At 46.6% G+C, this 23,645-nt stretch overlaps 1 protein-coding gene across 1 annotated transcript in view; it reads left to right on the plus strand.

Annotated features, from left to right (window-relative positions):
* Nucleotides 1-23,645, plus strand: part of Frmd4a (FERM domain containing 4A) — a 320,985-nt gene that overhangs the window by 120,632 nt on the left and 176,708 nt on the right. Inside the window, exon 2 of the mRNA XM_004641746.2 lies at nt 4,313-4,378. Within this exon, the coding sequence (XP_004641803.2) occupies nt 4,313-4,378 (66 nt within the window). The remainder of the gene's footprint in view (nt 1-4,312; nt 4,379-23,645) is intronic.

Raw genomic sequence — 23,645 nt, forward strand, 5'->3', positions numbered from 1 at the left:
TCTCTCTCTCTCTCTCTCTCTCTCTCTCTCTCTCTTTCTCTCTCTCTCTCTCATTGCTTTTGCTGTTTTCTGCCACCATGAACTGTTGTCCCTTTGCCATGGGCCACTCTGTTCTGAAGCCAGCTGATCATAGACTAAAACCCCCACAAACTGTGAGCTAAATAAAACTTTCTTCCATAACTTGTGGGTGTTGGATATTTTTTATATGCAATGAAAGAAAAGTAACTAGGACAAAATTTGATACCAGAAGTGGGGTCATTGCTGTGATGTTACCTGGCTGTGTGCTTTAAGATCCTTTGAAATGAATTTAGAAAGTTTTGAAGGACTGGCCTAAGAGGCAGCCCTATGGGCTGTAAATCATATGGGAAGCTCTGGTCAGAACCTGGAAAATCACAGTCCTGATAGAAATGCTGCTGGTGAGGCTGATGCTCAGGAGACTTCTAATGAGAACTACATTGGCTGCTAGACCCCAGGTGTAATATTTTGTGCTTTGGTAGGAAGTTGATTTGCTTGTGTTTAAAGATATTGCATGAGTTGCAGAAAAATTTCAATTCAGGCTACTGTTGGGATGGTAGAAAGGTTACTACTGAGAGCTTTTGGCCAGATCTGTGTTTAAAAATAAGAGTGTAGGCCCAGCAGAGTGATTGGAAGCATTTTCTCAGAGAGAAGGCTCTGATGGAACTGTGTACTGCAAGGATGAAATAGAGAACAATGTGGTTTTTGAGAAGAAACAGAACAATGACAAATGACCTTTCGCCAGATGAGAAGGAAAGAATGTTTTTAAAATGCAGGAGGCCCTTGTTTTTTAGAGTATCGCCATGCCTATTGTTAAATTACTGGGAAGCAAGGATCATGGTTGTGCTAGCTCCTATAATATGATTTTAGTGGAGTCTTTAGAGATATGTTTGTAATCAGGTTAATTTGTCAAAGTATTGTGGTTTTAACCTTGAATTTTGATGGGGGCTGGGGATTTGGCTCAGCAGTATAATGTTTGCCTAGCAAGCTGGAAGCCCTGGGTTCAGTCCTTGGCACAAAAAACAAACAAACAAACAAACAAACAAAATAAATAAATAAATAAATAAACCTCTCCAACCTTGAATTTTGAACACCCCTTGAGTATTTTGCTTTTGATGCACAAATAAGTGCAATGAAAATTATACCTACATAACTGTTACATTTGTGTAAATCCGAATAGACCAAGACATTAACTTTTCACAAATCTTCCACTAAAAGCTGTGGTTTAAGGAAATGCATCTGGTTATTAAGTTGATCAGGGGTGGATTGTTGTAGATTAACTAATGGACAGCTTGTAACACCCAAATGAACTGGATCAATTTGGTCCTTGGTGTCAAGGGCCCACCAGAGGATTGTTGCCAACAATATAAAAGGGGAACTGAAAGGGAAGATGGTGTGCTATTGATTCTCCTGGAGAAGCTTGTCACACTGGTTTTCCTGACAGGAACTCAACAACTGTTGGAGGAGCTTGGGTTCTGTCAGTGAGAATGGCTGTGGTTCTCTTTGGGGAGCTCTGTTCCTTAGTTTGAGTGTTGCCTTCTGGCCTCGGTACAGATGCCTCAGCCTGCTGGCACAGATCCTTCATCCCACTGGTGCAGACTTTCTAGATTCCATCACTACCTTTTGGTCCTTCCCAGTGCACATCCTTGATGCAGACTGGCGTAAGACATTGTCATGGGTTCTAGACCTCTAGTTGGACTCCTGGAGGACATTTCCATGAGCTCTAGGTCTTTGTAGACTCATGTAAGACATTGCAGTGCAATCCAGGCCTAAAGCTGAATTCTTTGGGTATCTAGTATGTGACAGATTTCCCATACTCTTTTGCATTTGACTATTTGGGTGAAGCTTATAAAATAATCCTATAAATTATGTCCTGATTGAATTGTTTCCCTTGTAAACCTTGACTACAACAAGCTACTTCCTTGAATTGCTGAGCAGATGAAGTTAGTTAATTTAATCTAATGAAAATTTTGTTTTCCTTGGGCTGGGGAGATAGCTAGGCGGTCTAAGTGCCTGCCTAGCAAGCACGAGGACCCAGGTTTCATTGATCCCCAGTACCACTTGCCATGCTGGCCCCGAAACCCCAAGTGCGCTGTGGTGACCCTGAAACTGGGGATAGTTGTGCACACCTGTAATCCCAGCACTGAGGAGGCTGAGACATGAGGATTACTATGAGTACAAGCTGTGTAGTGACACCCTATACCAAATAAAACTTTTTAAAAATATTTTTAAAAATTGATGAACACTTAAAAAAGAAAATTTTGTTTTCCAGATGAAACTGAGACCTTTCAGATACATGTTTAATTCTGCACTTCATACTTTGAAATATTTGAGAAAGTGATGAACTAGCTCTTTGCTTTTATTTATTTTACATTTATTTTTATTTATTTATTTATTTTATTTATTACATTTATTTATTGTGTGTGTGTGTGTGGCCAGCTCAGCCCACCAGGGGGCGGGGCTGGCTGGCATGTGGTGCTGGGGATCGAACCGCGGTCCCTGTGCTTTGCCAAGCTTGTTTCAAGTACGTGCTTTAGACCACTGAGCCATCTCTCCAGCCCCCAGCTCTTTGCTTTTATTACTGGGATTAAAACTTTATTTTATATAACATCATTCAGATACCAAGTTGTTTTTGTAAAATTTATTAGAATCTGAATAAGTGATTTGAAAACATTGCATACTCTTCATATTCTGCAACGTAAGGCAGCTCAAAACTTTGTTTGAAAGATGCGAAGCACAAGCAGCCTTTCCTTCATAAAACTCTTTCCATATCTACTCTGCTAAGAATTCTCAAAAGCCTGCAACAAATGTTTTTCAAAGAATCTGCTGAGCGATTGTACCGCTCCCCTTCCTAGACCTACATTCCATGAACCTTCCTAAGGAGAAATGATTTGCCAAATCTCTGTACCTGTGCAATGGCTGTGAGCTTCCCTGTTGAAATCTGAATTTAACATTTTTGGTGTGCTTTTTTTTTAATGAAGGAATGACGTATGTATGTGTTGTGGCAACACAGATTTTGGTCCTCATTTTAAAACATGGTGGCTTTCATTCAACCTGAGAGTAGAATGGTTAAAATGCAGCTAATGGATTGTTAAAATTATGTCAGTCAGAATGCTTACTATGTGTATGGTTGACAGATTCCATGAGGGCTCCAGCCTGCTTCCCTACTGAGGCAGTTAACACCTAACATTGAGCTCAGAGAAAGAATAAGTGCTCTCCTAGACAGACATACCTCTTAGCCATAGCCTCCTGGTCTGACTTGTATGTGCAAAATGACAAGTCTCCACGCTGGGGTTCTACTCAGTTATAACCTATTTTAATCTCTTTGATAGACTACTTAGGAGTTGGTGAAACATTTCTTGGTGTTTTTCAGAGTTGGAGAATGTTGAGTCATTATGATAATTCAGAATTCAGAGGTATTGGAGATTTGACCAGTCCAAGCCACATATGCTGATAAATTTAGATCTTAAAAGTAGGGATATCTGACTCCATGGAAGCCTGATGGGATGATTGCTTTGAGACAGGAGTAAGGGAACCTTCTCATAGGCTATCATAGCATTGTTTTGGACATGTGGATGATCAGAGATTATTTCCTGTTAGATGAGAAGAGAACCATCTTCCCTGGAGAAAGTGCTCCTGAGAAACACTCCAGCGGTCCTACAATGAGAGGAGGGCAAGATCTGCTTATGTGCGCCCTTTCTTATGATCTGCTGAAGGAGGCTGGTTACTGGGCAACAGTGTCTCTCACGGGAGCTAGCAAGTCATGTGAGATACTGGCCTGGAAGGAACTGTATGAACCCGCTCATGAGAACCATTGCTACGGGCTGGTGAGATGGCTCAGTGGTCTAAAGCACCTACTTAGAACAAGCTAAGCTAAGCAAAGCACAGGGACCGCGGTTCAATCCCCAGCACCACATGCCAGCCAGCCCCGCCCCCCTGGTGGGCTGAGCTGGCCACACACACTAAATAAAATAAATAAATAAATAAAAAAAGAACCATTGCTACATTAACAAAAATTTTGGATGCTAGTAATTCAGAATGAATCCCATCATGAAAATTAAATTATAGAAACACTTTACACCCAGCTTCAAGAGCAGTGCCTGCTACAGAGACAGTACCCAATACATTTTTTGAATATGTAAGTTAACCAGTCTTGTACTTCTTCATGTTCTGTGGTACCAACTCCTCAGGGAAAACTTCACCCAGAGGAATTTGCTTGGTGGAGCCCCACTAGGGACCTCCAACCCTTTATCTGACTTCTGGACTCTCAGTGACCACCATTTCTCTTCCCTCTTAGATGACGGAGGGCCGTCGATGTCAAGTCCATCTTCTTGATGACAGGAAGCTGGAACTCCTAGTACAGGTAAATCCCTTCGGGTCAACTTTCTGAGTTTCTTCTGAGACTAATGGGATTCAGTGGTTGATTGATTCATCTGAGGGGTGGCAGAGGAGGTGGAAAGGAGGTCAACTGTTTCTAAATCTCTTTCTGTTGAAATCAGTGGGAGAGTGCCTGGGACACACCCGTGTTTTGTGGGTGTGCTATTTGTGTTCAGTCTGATTATGGGTATGCCATGCCTGAGGCATTCAAGGCCAGATGTATATCTGACCTATTGTTACAAATCTCTAGAAAAGGAAATTCCGCAACTGCCATTGGCTATTCTTTCTGCTTGGAAGGAGTTTGTTGTAATGTAACTTGAATAATAACTCTTGCTATAACTAAAGCTGACTTAGTCTCTCTTGCTCTGAGGGGATAGAAAACAGTTTATTCTCTTGAAGTTGAGCTTTGCAGCATGAGTGAGAATCTATGCTTGCCCTCCCTGTAAGGGCTCTGTGGGCCCTTCTCCCCTATCCCACTGGTGCCCATTGGATCACTGTGAACATCTGGAGAAACAGGAAATCATCTAATTTCTTCCCAAACTAGGAACACATTGGGGTCAGAAAAGCCAGGGAAGTCATTAGCACAGTAGACGACAGTGGCACCGTTCTTGTCCTGGCAAAGACCATTATGTTACCCAGATCCCTAAGGAGTGGTGATGTTTCAAAACCTGATTCAAAGAGCTTTGAAAGCTGTTGCCCAACTCCCCTGGTAATGCCTCTGGTTGGATGTTCTCAGATGCCTTTCTCAGGTTCCAAGGGCATCGGGACTCATCCTCCATGTATGTTGCCATGAAAATACTACCAGGAGTTTACCAGTGGGCTGGAGGCAGGCCTGGTGCACGCGCATGCGTGCTTGCTCAGGGAGCCCATACGGTGCCACGCGAGGGCCACGTGCAGACTGTGTCCTCTTGTGTATGTGGCTTACATTTAAAGGTGTGCAAAGTTCTGACTTTCACTAGGATTCAAATTTAAAGACATTACAGAGGCAATATAGAAAACAGAAAAAAATGGAAAGATTTATATCATACCACACTAATTCAACCACAGTTCTCATATCTGTGAATTTTCCTGCATTTTTCTTATTTTTTCTTGCATGCTTGTAATCACAATGTACGTAAAATTCTTCACATTTTATTTTTCTGATTAACATCCTCTCTCAGTAAGTAGCATTTTCCAACTCACCATAAATTACTGTCTTTTTAAAATCTAGAAACAGATACAATTATTACCTAGTTACTCACCCAGACTTAAATACATTTAAAACAAGTTGTCCACTATTATGAATAAATGCTGTGCTTAACTTCTCCCTACATACAGCATCCTTATTAGGCCAGACCATGGTTTACACCCTTGTGGAGAAAACTCAGACTTGTGGTTTGGATTTGGGCTACTGAGGCAATAAAGGAAAACCGTAAAGTCGAGCAAGATCTTTTCAATTAGAGACTCCTTCACTCCCCACATCTGAAGCTTTAAATGGTTAAGAATCAGTGGGAAGAGTTATGGGTGAGTGGTCCATCTGCTGTGTTTTATGTGCTTTTCTGAAATCAGGGCTTAGAAGGAAGCCACCTCCTACAGCAGGAAATGAGACCTTTGCCACAGAGTGGCTGGACACCTTGGGAGAAGGAGACTGGGACAGCTGGCATGGACTGGAGTTGCAGGGACTTCATTCATTTGCGATGTGAACCATGTGAGAGTAGTTATCCTCAGCTCCGTACAGTCAAGAAAGGGTTGGATTAGGTCAAGTGAGAAAAACTTGGGCTATTTGTACCCCTTGATGGAGTATGCTTTTCCACATTGTTCCCTCTTCCTAGAACCCTGTCCCTCCCATACCCCTGGCCCTGACCTGGCTAGTCGACAGTTCCCAGCATGCGGGACACTCTCACGCCCCACCTCAAAAGGTGCTTCCCTTTGGCTCCTGACAAGCCTCTTGGGTCTGGATTTTATTTTATTTTATTTGTTTGTTTATTTATTTATTTTAATGTATTTGGTACAGAGTTTCACTATGCAGCTCAGACTCATGGTGACCCTCCTGTTTTCAGCTTCCCCAACGCTGGGATTACAGGCTTACACCATCATGCCCTGTCTTGGCGGCTAGCGCAGCATGCCTGAGGGCGGGGCCGGCGGGGCATGTGGTGCCTGGGATCAAACCCTGCTCCTTGTACTTGCCTAAGCAGGCACTTCATCCACTGAGCTATCTCACCAGCCCCAGTTCTGGATTTTAGACACCCCTGCCCTAAACTCCTGTTTCAGCACAGTCACACCTTGTTATCGTTGTTTCCTCATCAGCATTTCCTGGAGCCCCCCAACAATGTGAGAGCTGGGTCTGTGTCTGGTCACTGTGTCCTCAGTACCCAGTTCAACAAAATGATATCACTACATAAACTTATGAGTGGGAGAATATAAGGGCCCTAAAATGCCCTAATAGTATTTTTTGTCACTGTACCAAGTGCGTAGCAAGGGATGTAATTTTTTTAAACATACATATCTTTTTTATAGATATGTATGTGTGTGTGACTGTGTGTGTGGACACACATGTGCACACATGCACACACAGAAAAAGACCCCAAACTCCCTGCAGAATGGACATCAGCAAAATTTAAAAATAACCATGATTAAAGCTAGCAAACAACGCCAGCCTAAATATATGAGTTGTTCTCTCCCCTACAAAGTTCTGTCATCCAGGAGCATATTCTTTTGGCAGAACAGGAATGATTTCAGGATGTTTGCTCAAGCTGGGATCTAAGCAATGCCTCAGAACTTTCAGCCTTATCTTTGTGCCGAGTTTGAGAGGGGTGGAGGAAGCACCACACTTACCTGGCGGAGCATGCTAGGTGCAGGTGTAGGGCTTCAGGAAGTGCCTGTCTCCCTTAGGGAGGTGAATGGGCCTCGATAAGGTGACCAACTGAAGACATCCCTAAGAAGCCGGGGACTGGTAGAGGCGCAGGTGTATTTTGTAGTCACTAACGGTTAGGGTAGGAGGCTTGTCAAAGCCTGCACCTCAGATCTTCTGAAGTAGGAAACGTCTGCAGCATCAGTGCTAGCTGAGAAGGCAGTTCAGCACCCACCACTCTTTGCAGGCCTGTGTGACATGTCAGAAAGAAGGTCGTCCACTGACCCAACCTGCAGACAGTGTCTCTCCCTCCGTCATCCCCAGTTCTCTCCCGTGGTCAGGAATATGCTAAAGAAGCTCCCATCGAAATGAGAGCGACCGGCCACCATCAGCTCTCTCTCTCTCGCTCTCTCTCTCTCTCTCTCTCTCTCTCTCTCTCTCTCTCTCTCTGAGTCTGCTCATCTGCTTGAGCCTCTGGTTGCCATGGAAGGGGATGGCACACATGGTGCCCTGTGTTTAACTCAACTTCTCTAGTCTCAGCTTCTTAGTGTCCCTCCTCTACATTTCTTTTCATTTGTGTGATCTGAGTGCACACTTGGAGGACAGTTTTGAAAGCACACAAAGGAAAGTGTACATTAGCAACAGTGAGAGCACACTAGGGCAGCTGAGGAGCGGTAGGTGAGGCAGTGGAAACTGTACAGGGAGACTTGGGCTCTTTCTCTGGGGTTTCTTAAGAATAGAATGGATTTCCATCAGCACGGAAAGACCAAAGCGCAGCCCTTTGGTGTGAGGCTTGCTGGAGGTTCACAGTACCAGATGACCTCCTGGCTGACCGGGAGTCAGACCCACAGAGAAAACAAACGAGTCCTGCCACTCCATAGACTGTCTCATCTTACCTCTTCTCCTGTCACTTTGGATGAGGAGACGCTGTGATGGCCCACTGGCAGCACTGCTTCCCTTTGACAATAAAGCTTTCCACGGCTGAGTCCTCTCAGAGTTCCGCCATTGCTGACACACGACCATGTGTTTCCTTAGGCGACGGTCCATGCGAGGGCTGTTCTGAGTCCCACAGTCCCTGACAGAGGATGACACTGCCTCCCCTCTCTGCCTCAGTTTCCCAGTGGCCACTGGCAAGACATGTGCAACTGCCCTCCTTCTTGTAAAATAGAGGAGCAGAGTGTCCCCATGGTGTTGAGAAGAGGCCAACTTGTTATTCAGTGCTTTCCAGGAGAGTTCAGGAGAATAGTGACATTGTTGCTGGCATTGTACAGAGTTCCTTGTTTTCAGATCTTGAAAACACCACAGAGACAGAAGGAAGCATAGGAAAGATCTTGTGGGACAGTGGCTCCCCGGGCCCCAGGTTGCACTGAGCATTCCAGATGTGGTCCGTGCAGATTGTGATGTATTGTTAGAATAAAACAGACACTATTTTGAAATGTAGACTAGCTTATTAATGACCCTTATATTGATTCCAGATTGACACGGTAATATTTTGGATATCTGAGGTTCAAGAAAGTATGTAATTAAATGGACCTCACCTCTTTTCCTTATTCAGTATAGCTATTAAAAATTAAAACTTTTCTATCGGGCTTCCTTTGTGGCTCACAATGTATTTCTGTTGAATGGCTATCTCTACAGGATAGAGATAAATTAAACAGGAGAAAAAAATTATGAACATAATAGGACTCCCTAGATTTTATACTGGTTGTGGGGTATAATGATAAGTATGTGTTGCAATCCTTTTTAAAGTCTATATAGAGCTGATCGGACTTAGTCATTGCAGTAACTATAAAGTTGAGTGTATCTTAGATAAGCAAATAGAAATTTAGAAAGGTTCAATAATGTGCCCTAAGTTACTAGGCAGTTGAATGAAGCACACATAATTTGGACATAGGCCTTCTGGTACCATCTGTACTCTTGTCATTGGTGTGACAGCAGGTGTATGGTGAACTGGGCCCCCACAGTTCTCCTGTACTGTGGCTGTCCCAACCCCTCAGCCTAGTGATGGCATGAAAGACTTTAGACCTTACCTCAGATCTGCAACTAAAGATGGCTTTCCCCGGCCATCTGATGGCTTTGGACTCAGTTCCTCATCTGTCTGGTAAAGATTTAAACAGGTGGCACTAGAAGATTAAGGATTTTCATACTTGGCCAGCCTTGGGTAATCAGGTATGGAAAGATCTTGAAGGGCAGTAGATGGAGTAACTGTTGCTGCCCTGTCACTGTCATCTGCCTGGCAGTGATACAGGTGCTAGTTCATCTTAAAGGTGAAATAAGTTAATAGGTGATGTGAATGCAGCAGCAGTGAGGCTGCAGTACGTAGCCTGGCCTACTGTGGGCTGGACAAAAGCCCTTATGATGTTTAGAGTCACTAGAGCAGTCACAGTGCAACACTGACTAAATGAACAGGCATGGGCCGTCTGCACACTCCCAGCACACACCTACCCCAAGCCCAGCCATCTCTGTGGCTCATAAAATTCTGCTGTAAAAAGGCAAAGGATTATTTGCTACCAAGGAAACCAGGGATTCCCCCAAAGCACATGGAGCCAAGAAAGAAAAGAGTCGATTCCCCCATCTTCTCAGCTGAGCAGGGTGGGCAGGTGGCTCATCCCGATTTGCTGGCCGGGCCATCCTTGGAGTGTGAGCCTGTCTGCCATCTGCTCCTGTCTGCACTGGGTTCACCGGGAGTTCCCGTCTCAACCAAGGGTGAGGAAGCTGTGCATGCAGCCTGGAGCAGACAGGGAGACACAGTGCTATGCACCCTCTATGTTTGCCCTCTTGGACCCTGGGCTGCCTCCTCCAAGAGCCAGAGCGGAGTCAGGCAGCACCTCATTGGGCAGACCTCTAACGTCAGCACCACTACCATTGCCCTTTATTAGCTGCCTCTCAGCAGGGCTAGGCATACCACCAAATGAGCAAAACAGATGTCTTCCCAGGCCCCGGGGGTGGCTGCTGATATAACACTTTACAGGCACAGGGTGAAGCAAATAAATGTTCAGATGTAGAATGCAGACAGATTGCGTGATGGCGACTATGTGGAATCAGAAGTCCATTTAATGGTGTGGAGGAATAGGAAATAGTCCATAAAGTACACCCATGGGAGACATGCACAGGTGAAGAGTTTCCCAAGATGGGAAGCACAAGGCTCTATACGCACCCTTTCCATGGAGAACCTGGAGGGCTCTCTGTGCTGCTGAAAACAAAGGCGAGTCCCTGCCTCCCTCAGGGACTGGGAGCGGGGCCAGGAGTCTGGACACAGCAGATTGATGCCGACATCTAGGGACCTCCCCCAGCTCCAGAGCCAGACAGGTCAGCTAGGCCCAGGGCAAGGGAGGAAGGAGCCCCTCCCCTCCCCGAATCCCCACCTCCCCAGTCCCTGGCAGACTAGTCCAGGCTGCTGGTTGCCTAGCAACGCTCCTCCGCTCCCCTCCCCCAGCCTCCTCCTTCCACACGCATTCCCATTTCTGCGCCCCATTTCCCCCTTGATGCAAATCTTAATGCCTTTTGCAATGCATTTTCTGGAACCGCTGGAAAATGCCAATATTTGACCAACTTCATCCTACAAAAAAAATGATTTCCTGTGGATCAAGCCAAATGTGAAGGGTGGGAGGAAGGAGAGGAGTGACACAGGACAGCTCCTTCACTGATGGGTAACGTTCCGAAAAGTTGCTTCTTATGCTTTTGCTTTCATTTCTTGTTTTCCTGCTGAGTCTTTTTTTTTTTTTTTTTTTCCTGTAATCCTTTTGCAAACCCATTTCCATGCATCCTCTAAAGCATTGCAGGGAGAGATTACGTACAAGTGAGGAACCTCAAGGGGTTCTGCCCAACACTTGCTCCTGGACCAAGTGGTGGGGAGACGGACATGAACTCATCATGCTTGCGGTTTGGCAAAATGTGAGTGAAAGACACAAGCACAGCTGTATGCACACATTCAGTTTCTTTCTTTCTTTGTCATTTTTTTTTGTTTGTTTGTTTGGTTGGTTGGTTGTTTTTTTTCTTGGTAGTACTGTGGATGAAACCCAGGGCTTCCACACTGAGCTACATCCCCACACCCTGTTTTTGTTATTTTGTATTTTGAGACAGAATCTTGCTAAGTTCCTCAGGCTGGACTTGCACTTGGGAACCTCCCGCCCCAGCCTTCCAGAGTGCTGGCCTTATGTGGTGCACCTCATGCCCAGCTACACAGAAACTCTGGGGAGGATTTGCAAATGCAGACAGCACTGGCCTGTATGTAAGCAAAGCAAGTATTGGGACCAGGACCTGAGCCGACATACCTGGAGCTGATGTGACTCTCAGGTGGATTAAGGTGTGCGTGTTGCTGGTGCTTCTTTATTTGGTTAAGAATCTGTTGTGTCTCCCACTATACCATGCAGGACCAGCGACACCCCCTTGGGTTAAGTCTGAGTCCAGTGGGAACATGTAATTGTTGAGGCTGTACTCAGGACAAGTCCAAGGGTGGCAACAAAAGGCTAAGTGCTGCTGCTCATTCTGTGGGGTGAGAGCAGCTCTCTGCTGGCAACCCAGACACCATCCTCTCTTGCAAGGGAAGTCCAAGACCAGGCAGACAGATATAAATGTATTCTTTCTGGCAATTCTGATGCTCACTGGGATCTAAAGCAGTGAGGCCCAGAACCGTGAGGAAGAGAGAAGGTCAGGAAGTCCCTGCTGCCCCCCTCACAGACACTGTGCAGCCCTGGACTGGCTCTTGAGTCCTGTGCCCTCTCTCACTCTGCTCAGAACTGTGTGAGGCAGCTTTCCAGATCTCACCATGGCCCGGGCCCAGCCTCCAGCTGGCTCTGCTCTCTGCCCCAGCCCATCGGCACAGCAGTGGATTCACAGGCCAGTCTCAGCCCACTGGCCTCTGTGCAGCCAGATCGTAGTGCAATGCCCTTGTTCTCTGCTGATACCCAGCCCTAATCCTACCCGTTTTACCCTAGCAAGGGCGTGGCCTTTCCTCTCCATTGCATACCCCAGGATAGACGTCTACACCCGGCCTGGACACTCCCAGTGGCTCCAGCGGCCCCACCCTGAGGCCCTCACACTGTGTGACCAGCTGTGCCCTGTGTGTCTGACGCTGCATAGCCGCATTGTTCTTCCTGAAGTGCTGCCTTCTGACACATCTCTGCTCCAAAGTTGCCAACGGCTCACCCAATTTGAATTTCTGTTTGACTCAGAGGAATGTGTCTGTGTCCTGCTTACAAAAGACCATATGAGAGGTACAGAGTGAGTTCTGCCCAAAGCTGCCTGCCTACTCCCTACTCTGTGGTTCTAATGGCCACACTGAACTTTACAGTTGTGGAGAATTGGACAAGAGCAACGGGCAAAAGCAGCTACCAACCCCTACTGCACTCTTAGAGCAATGGTTCTCGAATTTCTCTTAGCTGCAAAATCCTTCAGCTGATATCATGTAAATAGAGGTGCTCAGAGCTCCACTCCTGGTCCCCCTACCCCCCACTGTTGCTGTCTGGAAGCAGCCTCCACAGGCAGCTGTGAATTTAGAAAGCACTCTTTTATGCAGACACCAGAGGATAGAAACTGTAAGTGTCCTTTATTTGATGTGAGCAAACACATTGCTGAATAGCTCAATGTGAAATGAGCTTTAATTATGTAAGCCATATTTTAAATGCTTTCAGAAATGATATGGCTTGGTGATTAATCAGCACATTGCTTAATTGAACTACGGTTTGTTCCACGTTCTGCTCTAAGGGCTTCGTGTGTGCTGAGTCATCTAGTCAGCCCCATGATGGGGAGGCAGGTAACTGTCAGCATTTCTGTTTTCCAGACAAAGGCCTTGGAGCCTAGAGAGGTTAAGGAATTTATCCAGGATTGTATAGCTGATGGGGATAGAAAACTGATCCAAAACCAGGTAGCCTGACTTTGAGGCAAGAGTAGATTACAGTGTGCCGTGTGTTGTAGGTTCTGGTGGTTTGTCTTCAAAACCTGACTCACACACTTTGCAGCATTGTGGCCGTGGCTTATCGCATCGCTTCTTTGAGCTTCAGTGTCTGTCTTCCTGTATAGTGGACCAGAGCAGCCTCCAGTCCTTCTGTACTGCTCTTATCCGTAAGCTGTTGCTGACAGCTTCCTCGGACACTTGTGATTAGGGTGGAGTGAATTAGAATGTGCAGAGTGCTCAGAGGGCCCCTAGCACCGAGCAGTCTTCTCCTACCTGGAGTCTGAAGCTCAGGCTAGATGTCCCGGCAGGGAGAGCATTGGGCAGTCGTTGGCCTTTGCCACCCCATCTGTGGAGTGGGACCACTAACCACCTTGGCTCTGAGGAAAGGCATTTAGGCTGCTGAGAAATGCCTCTTGATTTACAAGTCTACTCTTTTGAGTAATTTGGTCTACTATATGCTGTGTGAACGGTAATGGAGCATTCATAATTTTGTGAGAGTTTACTTGATAAGCGATGGGCAGACAGTCCTTCAGAGGCGTCTCAGCTGCCTGGGCATCTGTCCCCTGGTCTTTCCATGGCCACTAGCCAGACTGCTCATCCTGTCAGTGTACAACAAGGTCGTGGAGTGGCAGGTGGGACACTGTGTACGTGTACTTATGCAGAGATCAGATGACCTTCCAGAGAAGAGGCTTACAGTTTGTGCTCCAGTTGCGTCAAAGCATGCTAACGAGGCATCATTCTCAGGGTTGAAATAAGAAAAATAATTTGGATGGCTATGTCGTAGTACTAGATACGTAATCCTTCATGTGTTATACTAAATGATGCTAAAGTACAGCTACAGACAAGTGGATGCACTGGCTGTGCTGGGCAGGGAGGCGGCGGTGAGAAGGAAAGGCCTATGCCGTCCTTTACAAGCAGGCTAAAGATCACGTTTCTCAGCATGTCACTCCTGGACCCATGTAACCACAAGTTCCAGTGTGAACTGCAGTTCCCAATGGGGGCTGCACCTCTTGCAGAGGTGACAGTGTGCTGGTGAGATTCTGCCCCACAGTGGGACATCTGCACCACTCCAAAGGACATGTCACTGAAAGTGGGCCTGCTGGAAGCCCAGGAACCTGGCGATTCCCCGAAGAGCCGCACTCTTTTGAAGTTTCACATGGGGTCCTGTGAGGGTGGCGATGGGCCAGTACAGTGACTCCTGGGTTTTAAGTTGTAGATGGAGCTCCAGATATATTGCTACAGTAATACAGGCCAGATGTTAGTGTCACAAACCCTTCCGTCCACTGTGGCTGACACCTGCTCATTCATAAAATAGCAAAAAGAGCATCAGCAGACTAATATCTGTACATTGGATTCAAAGGCCTTTTGGGCTTGTAATAACCTTCAGAGTGCCTCAGTATTCCTTTCCACTTTGCCATGCATGGGTAATGGAATCAAATTGTGGGCAGATACTTGCTTTTCACTCCTGTGTGAAGATAAATAAAACGACATAGAAACCAGGAGACAGTATGATGTGGAAATGCCTTCAGCACACACTTGGGTCTGTTGGGCATGCAAATATACACTCACACTCTTAAGTGCACATATGCTGGTATACTTATAGTCACACAAGCATGCACTGTTGTGCACACATGTACATGCATACACACGACCACATGCACAGGGGCTTGTCCACTTACACACATTCACACACTCACTTATGCTCATTCATATGAACACACATATACATACTATCAAGCACATATATGTACACATACACACATGCTATATGCACAACACACACATGCACATGACACATGCGCACACATACCCACTCACATGAACACATGTGCCTACACATATGTTACACTCATTCATATCCTCACATGAACACACTGGCATGCACTATCATATGACACACACATGCACATGCTTATACGCACATAACATACTCATAATACATATGTGCACACATGCATTCCCTCATACACATTCACACAAGCACATGAACACTTATACCCTCATGAACCTCCCTGACTGACACTCACGTAAGCACGCATGCTCCCACAGCATCATATGAACCTTCACATGACTCACACAGGATACCCACATCTTAGGGAGCAGAGTTGCCTGTGACCCTTAGTTCAGGGAGAGTGTTCTCACCCCTCACCCCCTCGAGCAACACAGAATTCCAGATGGCACACAAGGCTCTTGGTGATCCTGGCTCTGTTCTGTGGGCCAGGACCGTGTTCTTCGCATCAGCAGTGGTCGCACTGGGCAAGATGACTCCAACAACACCCGGAAGCAAGAAAGGGAGCTTCTCTACCAATAACTCCTGTTGTGGTGGAGAGCTCCCTGCTACCTTCCCACTCGTCCCTCCAGTCCGAGGCTATGCACAGTCCCGCATCTCAGCCAGGGCAGACAAGAGAACAGAGTTAACATGTTAGGCTGATGCCAGCATTCTTCAGTGTGGTCTTGACTGAACCATGTCCCCTGCTTGGGAGTGAGGTAGAAATGCAGGTTCTCAGTCATCCCGGCACATACTGAGGCATCCTGGAGCAGGGCCAGGTCTTTGATTCTGCCCGGTGCAGGCTGCCCAGGGCACCGGCCCTTCCCCACTGCGCAGAGCCATGGCTGCAGGGTGCAGACCTCCTGATCTGCCTCCTCCAGCGTGGTGCAGTGTGACCCGACTCAAACCTTTGCGTTAAGAGGATCAGCAAATATAAAGATAAAAGACAGGAGGGCTGGAGCGGATCTTCTTGTGCATGTTTGTTTGCTTGCTATGATGCTGGCTGTGCAACATGCTAAGCAAGTGCTCTCCTGCTGAGCTTCTCCTGGAATAGTTTTGCTTGGGTTTTTTGCCAATTGAGGGAATAAGAAAATATTACCTATTTTAGTCTCCATTTATGTAAGAAATGGGCATCCAAATGATATGAAATCAGAATAAAAGACAATGTTTGAGACAGGGTACGCTTAGCTTTGTCTCAAGTTTGTGTACACTAATCTATTATTCTCATTTCACCAGTGGAAGGTAAGCCAGGAGCAAAGAGCTATCCGTGTGGGAAAAGCTCATGCTGGAAATAAAGGCAGACCCGAGGTGGGGTCCTGGCTGCCTGTCCCACACGCAGATGGTGTGTGGCCCTGGCAAGGACTCGCCATTGGCCTTCCCATGGCTGTTAGCCCCAAGCCCCAGTCCTCAGTTCTCTCATCCCAAAGCTGCCCCCTGGGACCAGCTTCAAGCCCGAGTCACTTCATCAACATGAACACAGGCTCATATGCAGCGAAACCCTGCTACTGCTTGGACAGTTGCAAGGATTCAGCATTGGGTTCTCAGGACCAGGGACAAAAGCCAGTCGGGTTCTTTATTCTCAAACAAGAGCTAATGATACAGGCATCCAAATCTTAACCCCTGGCCAGGAGTGTTTAAACAAGGTCTTAGTTGAGGTATGAAGTCTTTACTATTGCTAAGCATGAACTTCGACAGTGAGTGACTTTTTAGCTGTCACTGTATCAGTCAACTCAGTGGCCATAACAAAATACCACAGACCAAGTTGACTAACCACAGTGGTGTATGTTTCCAAGTTCAGAGACTGGAGGGCCAAGGCCTATCGTGTTCTGGGGTAGGGGGGTCCTCATGGCTTCACTGGTGAATTTTGAGGGGATACACCTGCCCCTAGCAGTGCCCTAGAGCACAGGACTTCTTTAAGCCTCAGATTCACTTTTTCTAAGAAAGTAAGGGAAAGAGAAGAAGAAAGGTCTAGGCTACTGTGAGTCATGAGGCTAACACTGTGTGAAGCCGCCCACCACAGTGTCCTCTAGCAGCAAGAGGGGCTTCCCTCTGTCACTTTTGCCAACACAGTGCTCTGCCGCCCCGGGAGCTCCCAGTGCTCTGTGCTCTCCTCTGGCTCTGAAGCCAGCAGTGTCCTCTGAACTCAGCATTTCAGCAGAGGGAGTCAGGGCTCTGACAGGGTGTCCCACTTGTGCTCAGACCTGAGTCATCGCTCTTGACTCAAGTTTCTGCCTCTCTCTAATCACAGCCACTGTAGACATGGCTGAGGGCGTAGGAAGCGTCCTCTTCCAGGCTGCAGACACAAAGCCATGCTGTGGACCAGTGGTGTGCAGAGCTTGAAGTCTTCTATATGACTACATGGAAATCTGGAAAAGCCATGCACCTCAGTCTCAGGGTTCTGTGAGCTCATGGGAGAAAGAAGAAGGAAGGATGCTAACTGCACCCAAATTAACTGGGGCCTCACCAGAAAACTTAGAGCCTTGCAACTGCAAGCACAGTTCCTCAGAACTGTTTTGGTGGGCACTGCATGGCAGGAATCTTGCTGGCCAAGATTATCACTGAACAGCAGCACTTACTACCCCGTGAGGATGCTTTCTCTAGTCTTCTACTCAGAGGAATGGCTACAAGAGTGACAGCCTCCCCCAAATTCCTCTAGAACTGGTGATTCGTACTGTCCAGCTCTGGACGATTAATCATTGTAGTTATCTGAATCATCCTCATGTGGCTTTTATTCTGTTTCATAGTTTCAATCAGTTCGACTCTACAGTAAAAGTGTCACCATCTCCCAGGAACTTATAGTCTATAGAATACAATCACTACAGAGTCAGGTATGTAGAATAAACCCAGAGAGGAAACAACACAGCATGCCAGGTGGAGCATCAAGAGATGGCCTTAGGAGAGTGACCTTAAATGGTAGCATGTGATTCAGACCTCTCTGCCAACAGCTCTTGAATAAGTGAATAGTTAGAGAAGCAAACGTCTGCCCTTCCTTTTCATGGAAAGAATGTTTTCTATAGGAGCTAAGTCTACTTCGTTCCTCCATTTTCTTAAAAAGCTCACATCGGCAGATTGCCACAGAGGCTGCTAGCTGCCCAGATGTTGTAGGAACGTGAAGCAGTGAGAAAGTAAGTAGGAGACCATTGGCCGGTGTCTGAGGCTGCCCAAAATTCAGCACATGAACACTTTTAAAGGGGAAAAGGCTATTTTGGCTCATACTCCAGAGCTTTAGTCCAAGATTGGCAGGCTCCAAGGCAGAGACCTAGGGAGAGAGTGGGAGAAGAAGGTGGTACCCAGGACAGCAAGGAGGTCAGAAAGAGGTAAGCAGCAGGGAATGGGCATGCCTTCACGGGCACTCTCTCGTGACCTATGTCCTCCAAGTGGGCCCCACCTGCTATGAGCCATCAGCCATCAGCACCTCAGAGCCTGGCCTTGCTAGGCTCCACCTGGACACCTGGCTGCATTGGAAGGCAGCCTCTTAGTCCACAAGTCTCAGGGTGCTTGTACTTGGGCCCTAAAAGAGTCACAGAGGCTCCTCAGTGGCCCTGTGTCAGTGGAGATGTGTAATGAGGGAGAGCCTTACTGAAGATGAACAGAATCAGGATTGGAATGAAGGTAGCCAGAGGCCCTAACAGGATCACACATGCTTCTCGGGCTTGAATGCCAGCTTGTGCTGTCAGAGCCAGAGAACCTGGGGCATCTGGGTGCCAGCATGCAGGAAAGATGGACCTCGTGAGTGGTAGGTTTTTTCACAGTTATAGTTTGGGTAAAATCTACTCGCTGCCCATTCTGTCTTATTGTTACGGCAAGTGTGGTGGCTGAGCGTGTCACCCTCAAGTCCTTCGTCACTGCCATCCATTCCCCACCGCTGACTTTGGAAGTCATGGAACACATTAAGCCATTTCTTAAACAAGATCAGGAATCTTGGCTAGAATTCTTGGCTTCTTGGTTCTTCTGCTGGGAGAAATAGTGACTCAGGGCTCTGTTGAGGTGCCAGAGCCCAAGCGTCAGGAACCTCCTGCCTGTTGGGTTCAGCCAGATAAGCTATACGAGAATGTTTTTTTTTTCTAGCTCAGTGACCATAGAAGGTGGACCCTGAGGTGACAGTTGGGTTGGTTTAAACTTACATTTATAGTGTGGGATGGGCTTCTCATGAAACAGCCTGGGAGGAAGTCATTTTCTAAATTTGCGTTTCCAAGAATATGCTGGAGGAAGACCTTGCAAGGGGGTCTGAGGAGGGCTTTGTGGGCACATTTACCTGTAAGAAGTCAAAGTAGAGCCCAACAGTGAGGGCCCCAGGACCCTACCTGGGACCCTTTACCACGGACTACTTTCCTGGTGGACAACTTCACAAGGTCTGTGGATAGGTCTGGCCTCTGTGCAGTGACACTTTGGGAAATGCCAGGTCTGACTCAAGCCATGTAGTGTCCTATTCGCCTCCCCCAGAGGCAGGTGTTCAGTCCTGAGCAGCCATTTCACTTTTCCAAGCCTCAGTTTCACCATCCAAAGATGGTGATTTCTTTTCTTTTCTTTTTCTTTCTTTTTTTTTTTTTTATTTGCGGAACCAGGTGGGATGGGCTTCTCATGAAACAGCCTCCGAGGAAGTCATTTTCTGAACTTGCATCTCTGAGGATATGCTGGAGGAAGACCTTGCCATTCCTTGCACTTGCCAGGGAAGTGCTTATTCTACTGAGCCATCTCTTTTTTCTTCCCAAGAAAGCTATCAAGAGGATGCGGATGGCATACAATGGCTTCAAGCATGAGGCATTTGGTGGCTGTGGTGCTGGGAGAATGTCAGAGGAGTGTCAGGAGTTCCCTCCAGACACAGTAGCACCTGGCCCCAAAGAAAATCTAGTCTTGAATCTCACACTGAGCTGCATAGTGCCAGGCCCCTGACAGATGCTCTGCAGATATTTAGTGAATCAATGAATAAAAGTAAAATATATGTAAAAAAAAAAACTATACTTATATCAAAAAGTATCCAACAACATATAGAATTACAAATATTTATGACACTGATTATTATTATTATGCTTGCCTGTTTTCAATGATTCTGATGACAACCTGTCGTCTCTATTCTATTGTACAGGAAACAGAGGCACAGAATGAAGTAAGGTGCCGAGGCTCACAGCCCCACGATAGGGGTCTCCGCGCAAACCCAAGCCAGTTAGCACGGCCCTGCTCTTAGCTGGTGTGCTTGCTGCCATCTGAGCATATGTGTTATGAACAGAAAGTCTGGTTTTTTTAGTGCATCCAGTCCATGTAAATACCCTGGTCTCAGCCCCCTTTGGCAGCCTGACTCTTGGGTCTCTGAGCAGTGGTCCTGCAGCGATCCTTTCTATGTACATTGACATGGAGGGAAATTGTGGCATTCTCTCAGAATTATGGGATTGGCTATTTACCAAAGTAGGACGAAGGAAAACATTGACAGGGAAGTATTTCAGAGGGAAGAGTGAGGTCTGTCCTGTAGGCAGGAGGGGGAAACATTAACTGTCAACTTACAAAGCCCTTGCTCTGTTCTGCTCTGTGCAGTCACCATTGTAGCCTTCCTGAAGTATGTCACACACTCACTCAGGCCTACTGCCAACCCCCACTGGCTCTCATGGCCCCATCTTTCTTCCTCTGGAAGTGCCTTGTGACCCCCAGACTGTTCCGCACCTTCAGTCTCAGGCACCTCCAACTGGCCTTTCCGCTTCCTCCTGTCAGGGCTTTCCAATTCTGGCATCTTTGACTGTTTGGAAATTAATACTTAGAGGAGTTAAAAGGAGCCCCAGGAGTACAAGCTTTGGCTCTTCCTGGTCCTCTTCCTCGTGGAGAATGAAGCAAGGAAACTAGCTCCTGACTGTTGGCAGGGCCGTGTTTCAGGAATGATGAACTAATTTGTGGTTATGGTCAAGGACCATGTTCTTAGAACTGGCTGTGCTACCCGGATGCCTTGTCTTTCTCAAGCAGTTTACACATCCTCATGGGAGAAAACCTCCCTCCTCTGTGTCCAGCTGGGTGAGTCCCCTTTGTGACACAGCATGCCTAGAAGCCTGAAGATCTGGGGAGCTGGAGGTAGGGAGCTGGTGCTGTGAGAAGGTCTTACTACTGTTGATTGTTTTCTCTTTGGAGTTTTATCACAATCACTTTCCAACTTTTTGTTTTAAAAGCAGTTTTTGGACTGGGGAGATGACTCAGTAGAATAAGCACTTCTCTGGCAAGCACAAGAGCCTGAGTTCAATCCCTGGTTCCACCAAAAAAGAAAAAAAAAAAAATCCAAAAATAAAAGTAGTTCTAAGTATCTTTCAACAGCTATACTGAAGCACAGTTAACCTTCAGTAAAGTGCATGGATTGTACTGGGGTGTAACTCAGTGGTATAGCACCTACCTGGCCAGCGCAAAGTCCTGAGTTTGATTCCAGGTACCAAAAAAGAAAGGTCATGGGCTCTGATGGTCTGGATATGTTTTGTACCTGTGGAGCCATTGAAACATCTCTAGCTGATTCTGCAACAACAGTGACACATGGGTGTCTCTTAGCCCACCCAACATCTATTGCTTGGGGTTTCTTGTTGAAGCAGTTGGTCATGAGATGCCACAGTGTAGACCAGAGGTGCTAGAGCCAGTAGTTTGTCACAGAGATTTCTGGGCTTTCAGGGAGATCACAGTAGGGATCTTAAAAGGAAAATCGGGGCCTTGAGTTTTTGTTGGTTTACTTCTGCACACCTGGGCTTGTGGACTCCAGGCTGGGAAGTCATGAGTCATGGATACAACATGGAACATTGTCGTGGGCTGGAAGTGCTTGTGGGTATGGGGTCACAGTGTGATGCCCTCTTGTGAGCCGACCTTTGGGCACACTAAGCACAAGTAGAGGTTTCACTTCTTCTTGGGCATTAAGACAGGAAGGCTGGGCAGGAAGAGCCCCAGAAGTGGAGCTTCTCTGCAAAGCTGAACTTGAAAATAATGCTAAAAAAGGGCATTGACAACAAGGGATGGGGCTGGACTTAGTGGGCTGGACATCAGAACAAACATCCATGTAGGAGTTCAACCTTCCACACCGCCCTGGAAGCCTTGGGATCCTTCCCCTTTGCCTCTTTCCTCTTGGCATTTGGAAAAGGCTTAATAACTGAGCTTTGAACTCCTGAGAAAGTGAGTTGCTTTGCCAGGTGTGTGGACGAGTAAACCAAAAGTTACTGTGGTTCGGTTCTTCTTCAGAGGTTGAGTTCCACAAGTTTTATTTCAAACATACCCACTTTGTTGCGGCCTCTGCCTCCCACACAAAGGCAGTTATTTAAAATCTAAGCACCAAAGGCAGAGCTGCAAGCAGGAGAGGCCAGACTGCTGTCCTCGTGGGTAATGGCAGCAAAGAAGCTGCAGAGCTTCGTCGACATCCACAGCTCTGTAAACACTTAGGACCGCAGCATGCACCTCACATCTGTGGAAATCATCCCCACGTGGGCGCCCTCTTTTAGGGTATCGCGGGGCGTCCCAGCCCCTGGACCACGAAGAGTTGCCTGTCCTGCAGCCTGCGATGCTATGTTGGTGTTCATTTATCCCAAAGGAGACAGCTAAAGGAGGCTTCAGAGTCAGACCTTTTGCTCAGTCTTGTGTCAATTAAAATGCAAAAGAAAGAAGTGTCTGGTGTGCATGCAGAGCAGGGTGTGCTCCTTTGAGTGACACGGATGTGACATTTACCCCACTTAGGATGGAAGGAAAAGAGCTGCGTCTCCAGTCAATAAGATTTTTCCATCCAGGAATGCTCTTTAAAAAATGATTTTAAAAAAAAATCTACAGTTTTATGTCACATCCAGCGTGTGGGTCCCTTTCCCCTAGGTGGTGGTGGAGAAAGCATGAAAGATCCTGGTGAATTAGTGTTGCTTTGCTCACTGGCCACTCATAGCATTTAAGAAGCATTAGTTCTTATATTTTTAATATACTGTGTTCAGGAAACATTGGAGTGAAGGACCAGACACTAGAAATGGGGTAGAGAATGAGATTCCTCTGACTTAGCGGCCTTGAAAAAGGCTTGTAGGGCCATAGAGATAGCTCAGTAGAATAAGCGCTTGCCTGCCAAGAGCAAGGGCCTGAGTTCAATCCCTGGTTCCGCCAAAAAAAAAAGATAAATCAAAAAATAAAATAAAATTTGGGGCCAGGGAGATGGCTCAGTAGAATAAGCGCTTCCCTGGCAAGCTCAAGGACCTGAATTCAATCCCCAGTTCTGCAAAAAAAAAAAAAGAAAGAAAGAAAGAAAGAAAGAAAGAAAGAGGCTTGTACCTGTGTGTATTTAACCCCTTCCCTATTTTTCAGTCCACACCTACTCAATGTTGAAAATATCCTTAGGGCCAGCCAGACAGCTCAGCGGACTAAGCACCTCCTTAGGTAAGTGCAGGGACTGAGGTTAGATCCCCAGCATCACAGGCCATCCCAGCCCCGCCCCCAAGCATCACACCAGCACTGGGGAGGCTGAAAGCAGGAGATCACTACGAGTCTAAGCTGTGTAGTGAGACCCTGTATCAAATACAATAAAGAAAAGAAAATATCCTTGATTTAATGTTACTCAAAACAGACACGGTGCCTTGTTGAATGGGTGTAGAGTTTCAGTTTTGTGAAACAGAAAGAGCTGTAGACAGCTGCTCAACAGTGTAAAAATACGAAACACTATGGAATTGTATATGTAGAAATGGTTATGGGAATAAAAGGTACCTGGTACCCTGCAGTCTTCTTGAAAAACATTTTGGTAGCTGAAACTTCCTTACTGCAGGGATGTTTTTCCAGTGCTGGGG

This window comes from Octodon degus, unplaced genomic scaffold, assembly GCF_000260255.1.
Source record: "Octodon degus isolate 3935 unplaced genomic scaffold, OctDeg1.0 scaffold00141, whole genome shotgun sequence".
Taxonomy (NCBI): domain Eukaryota; kingdom Metazoa; phylum Chordata; class Mammalia; order Rodentia; family Octodontidae; genus Octodon; species Octodon degus.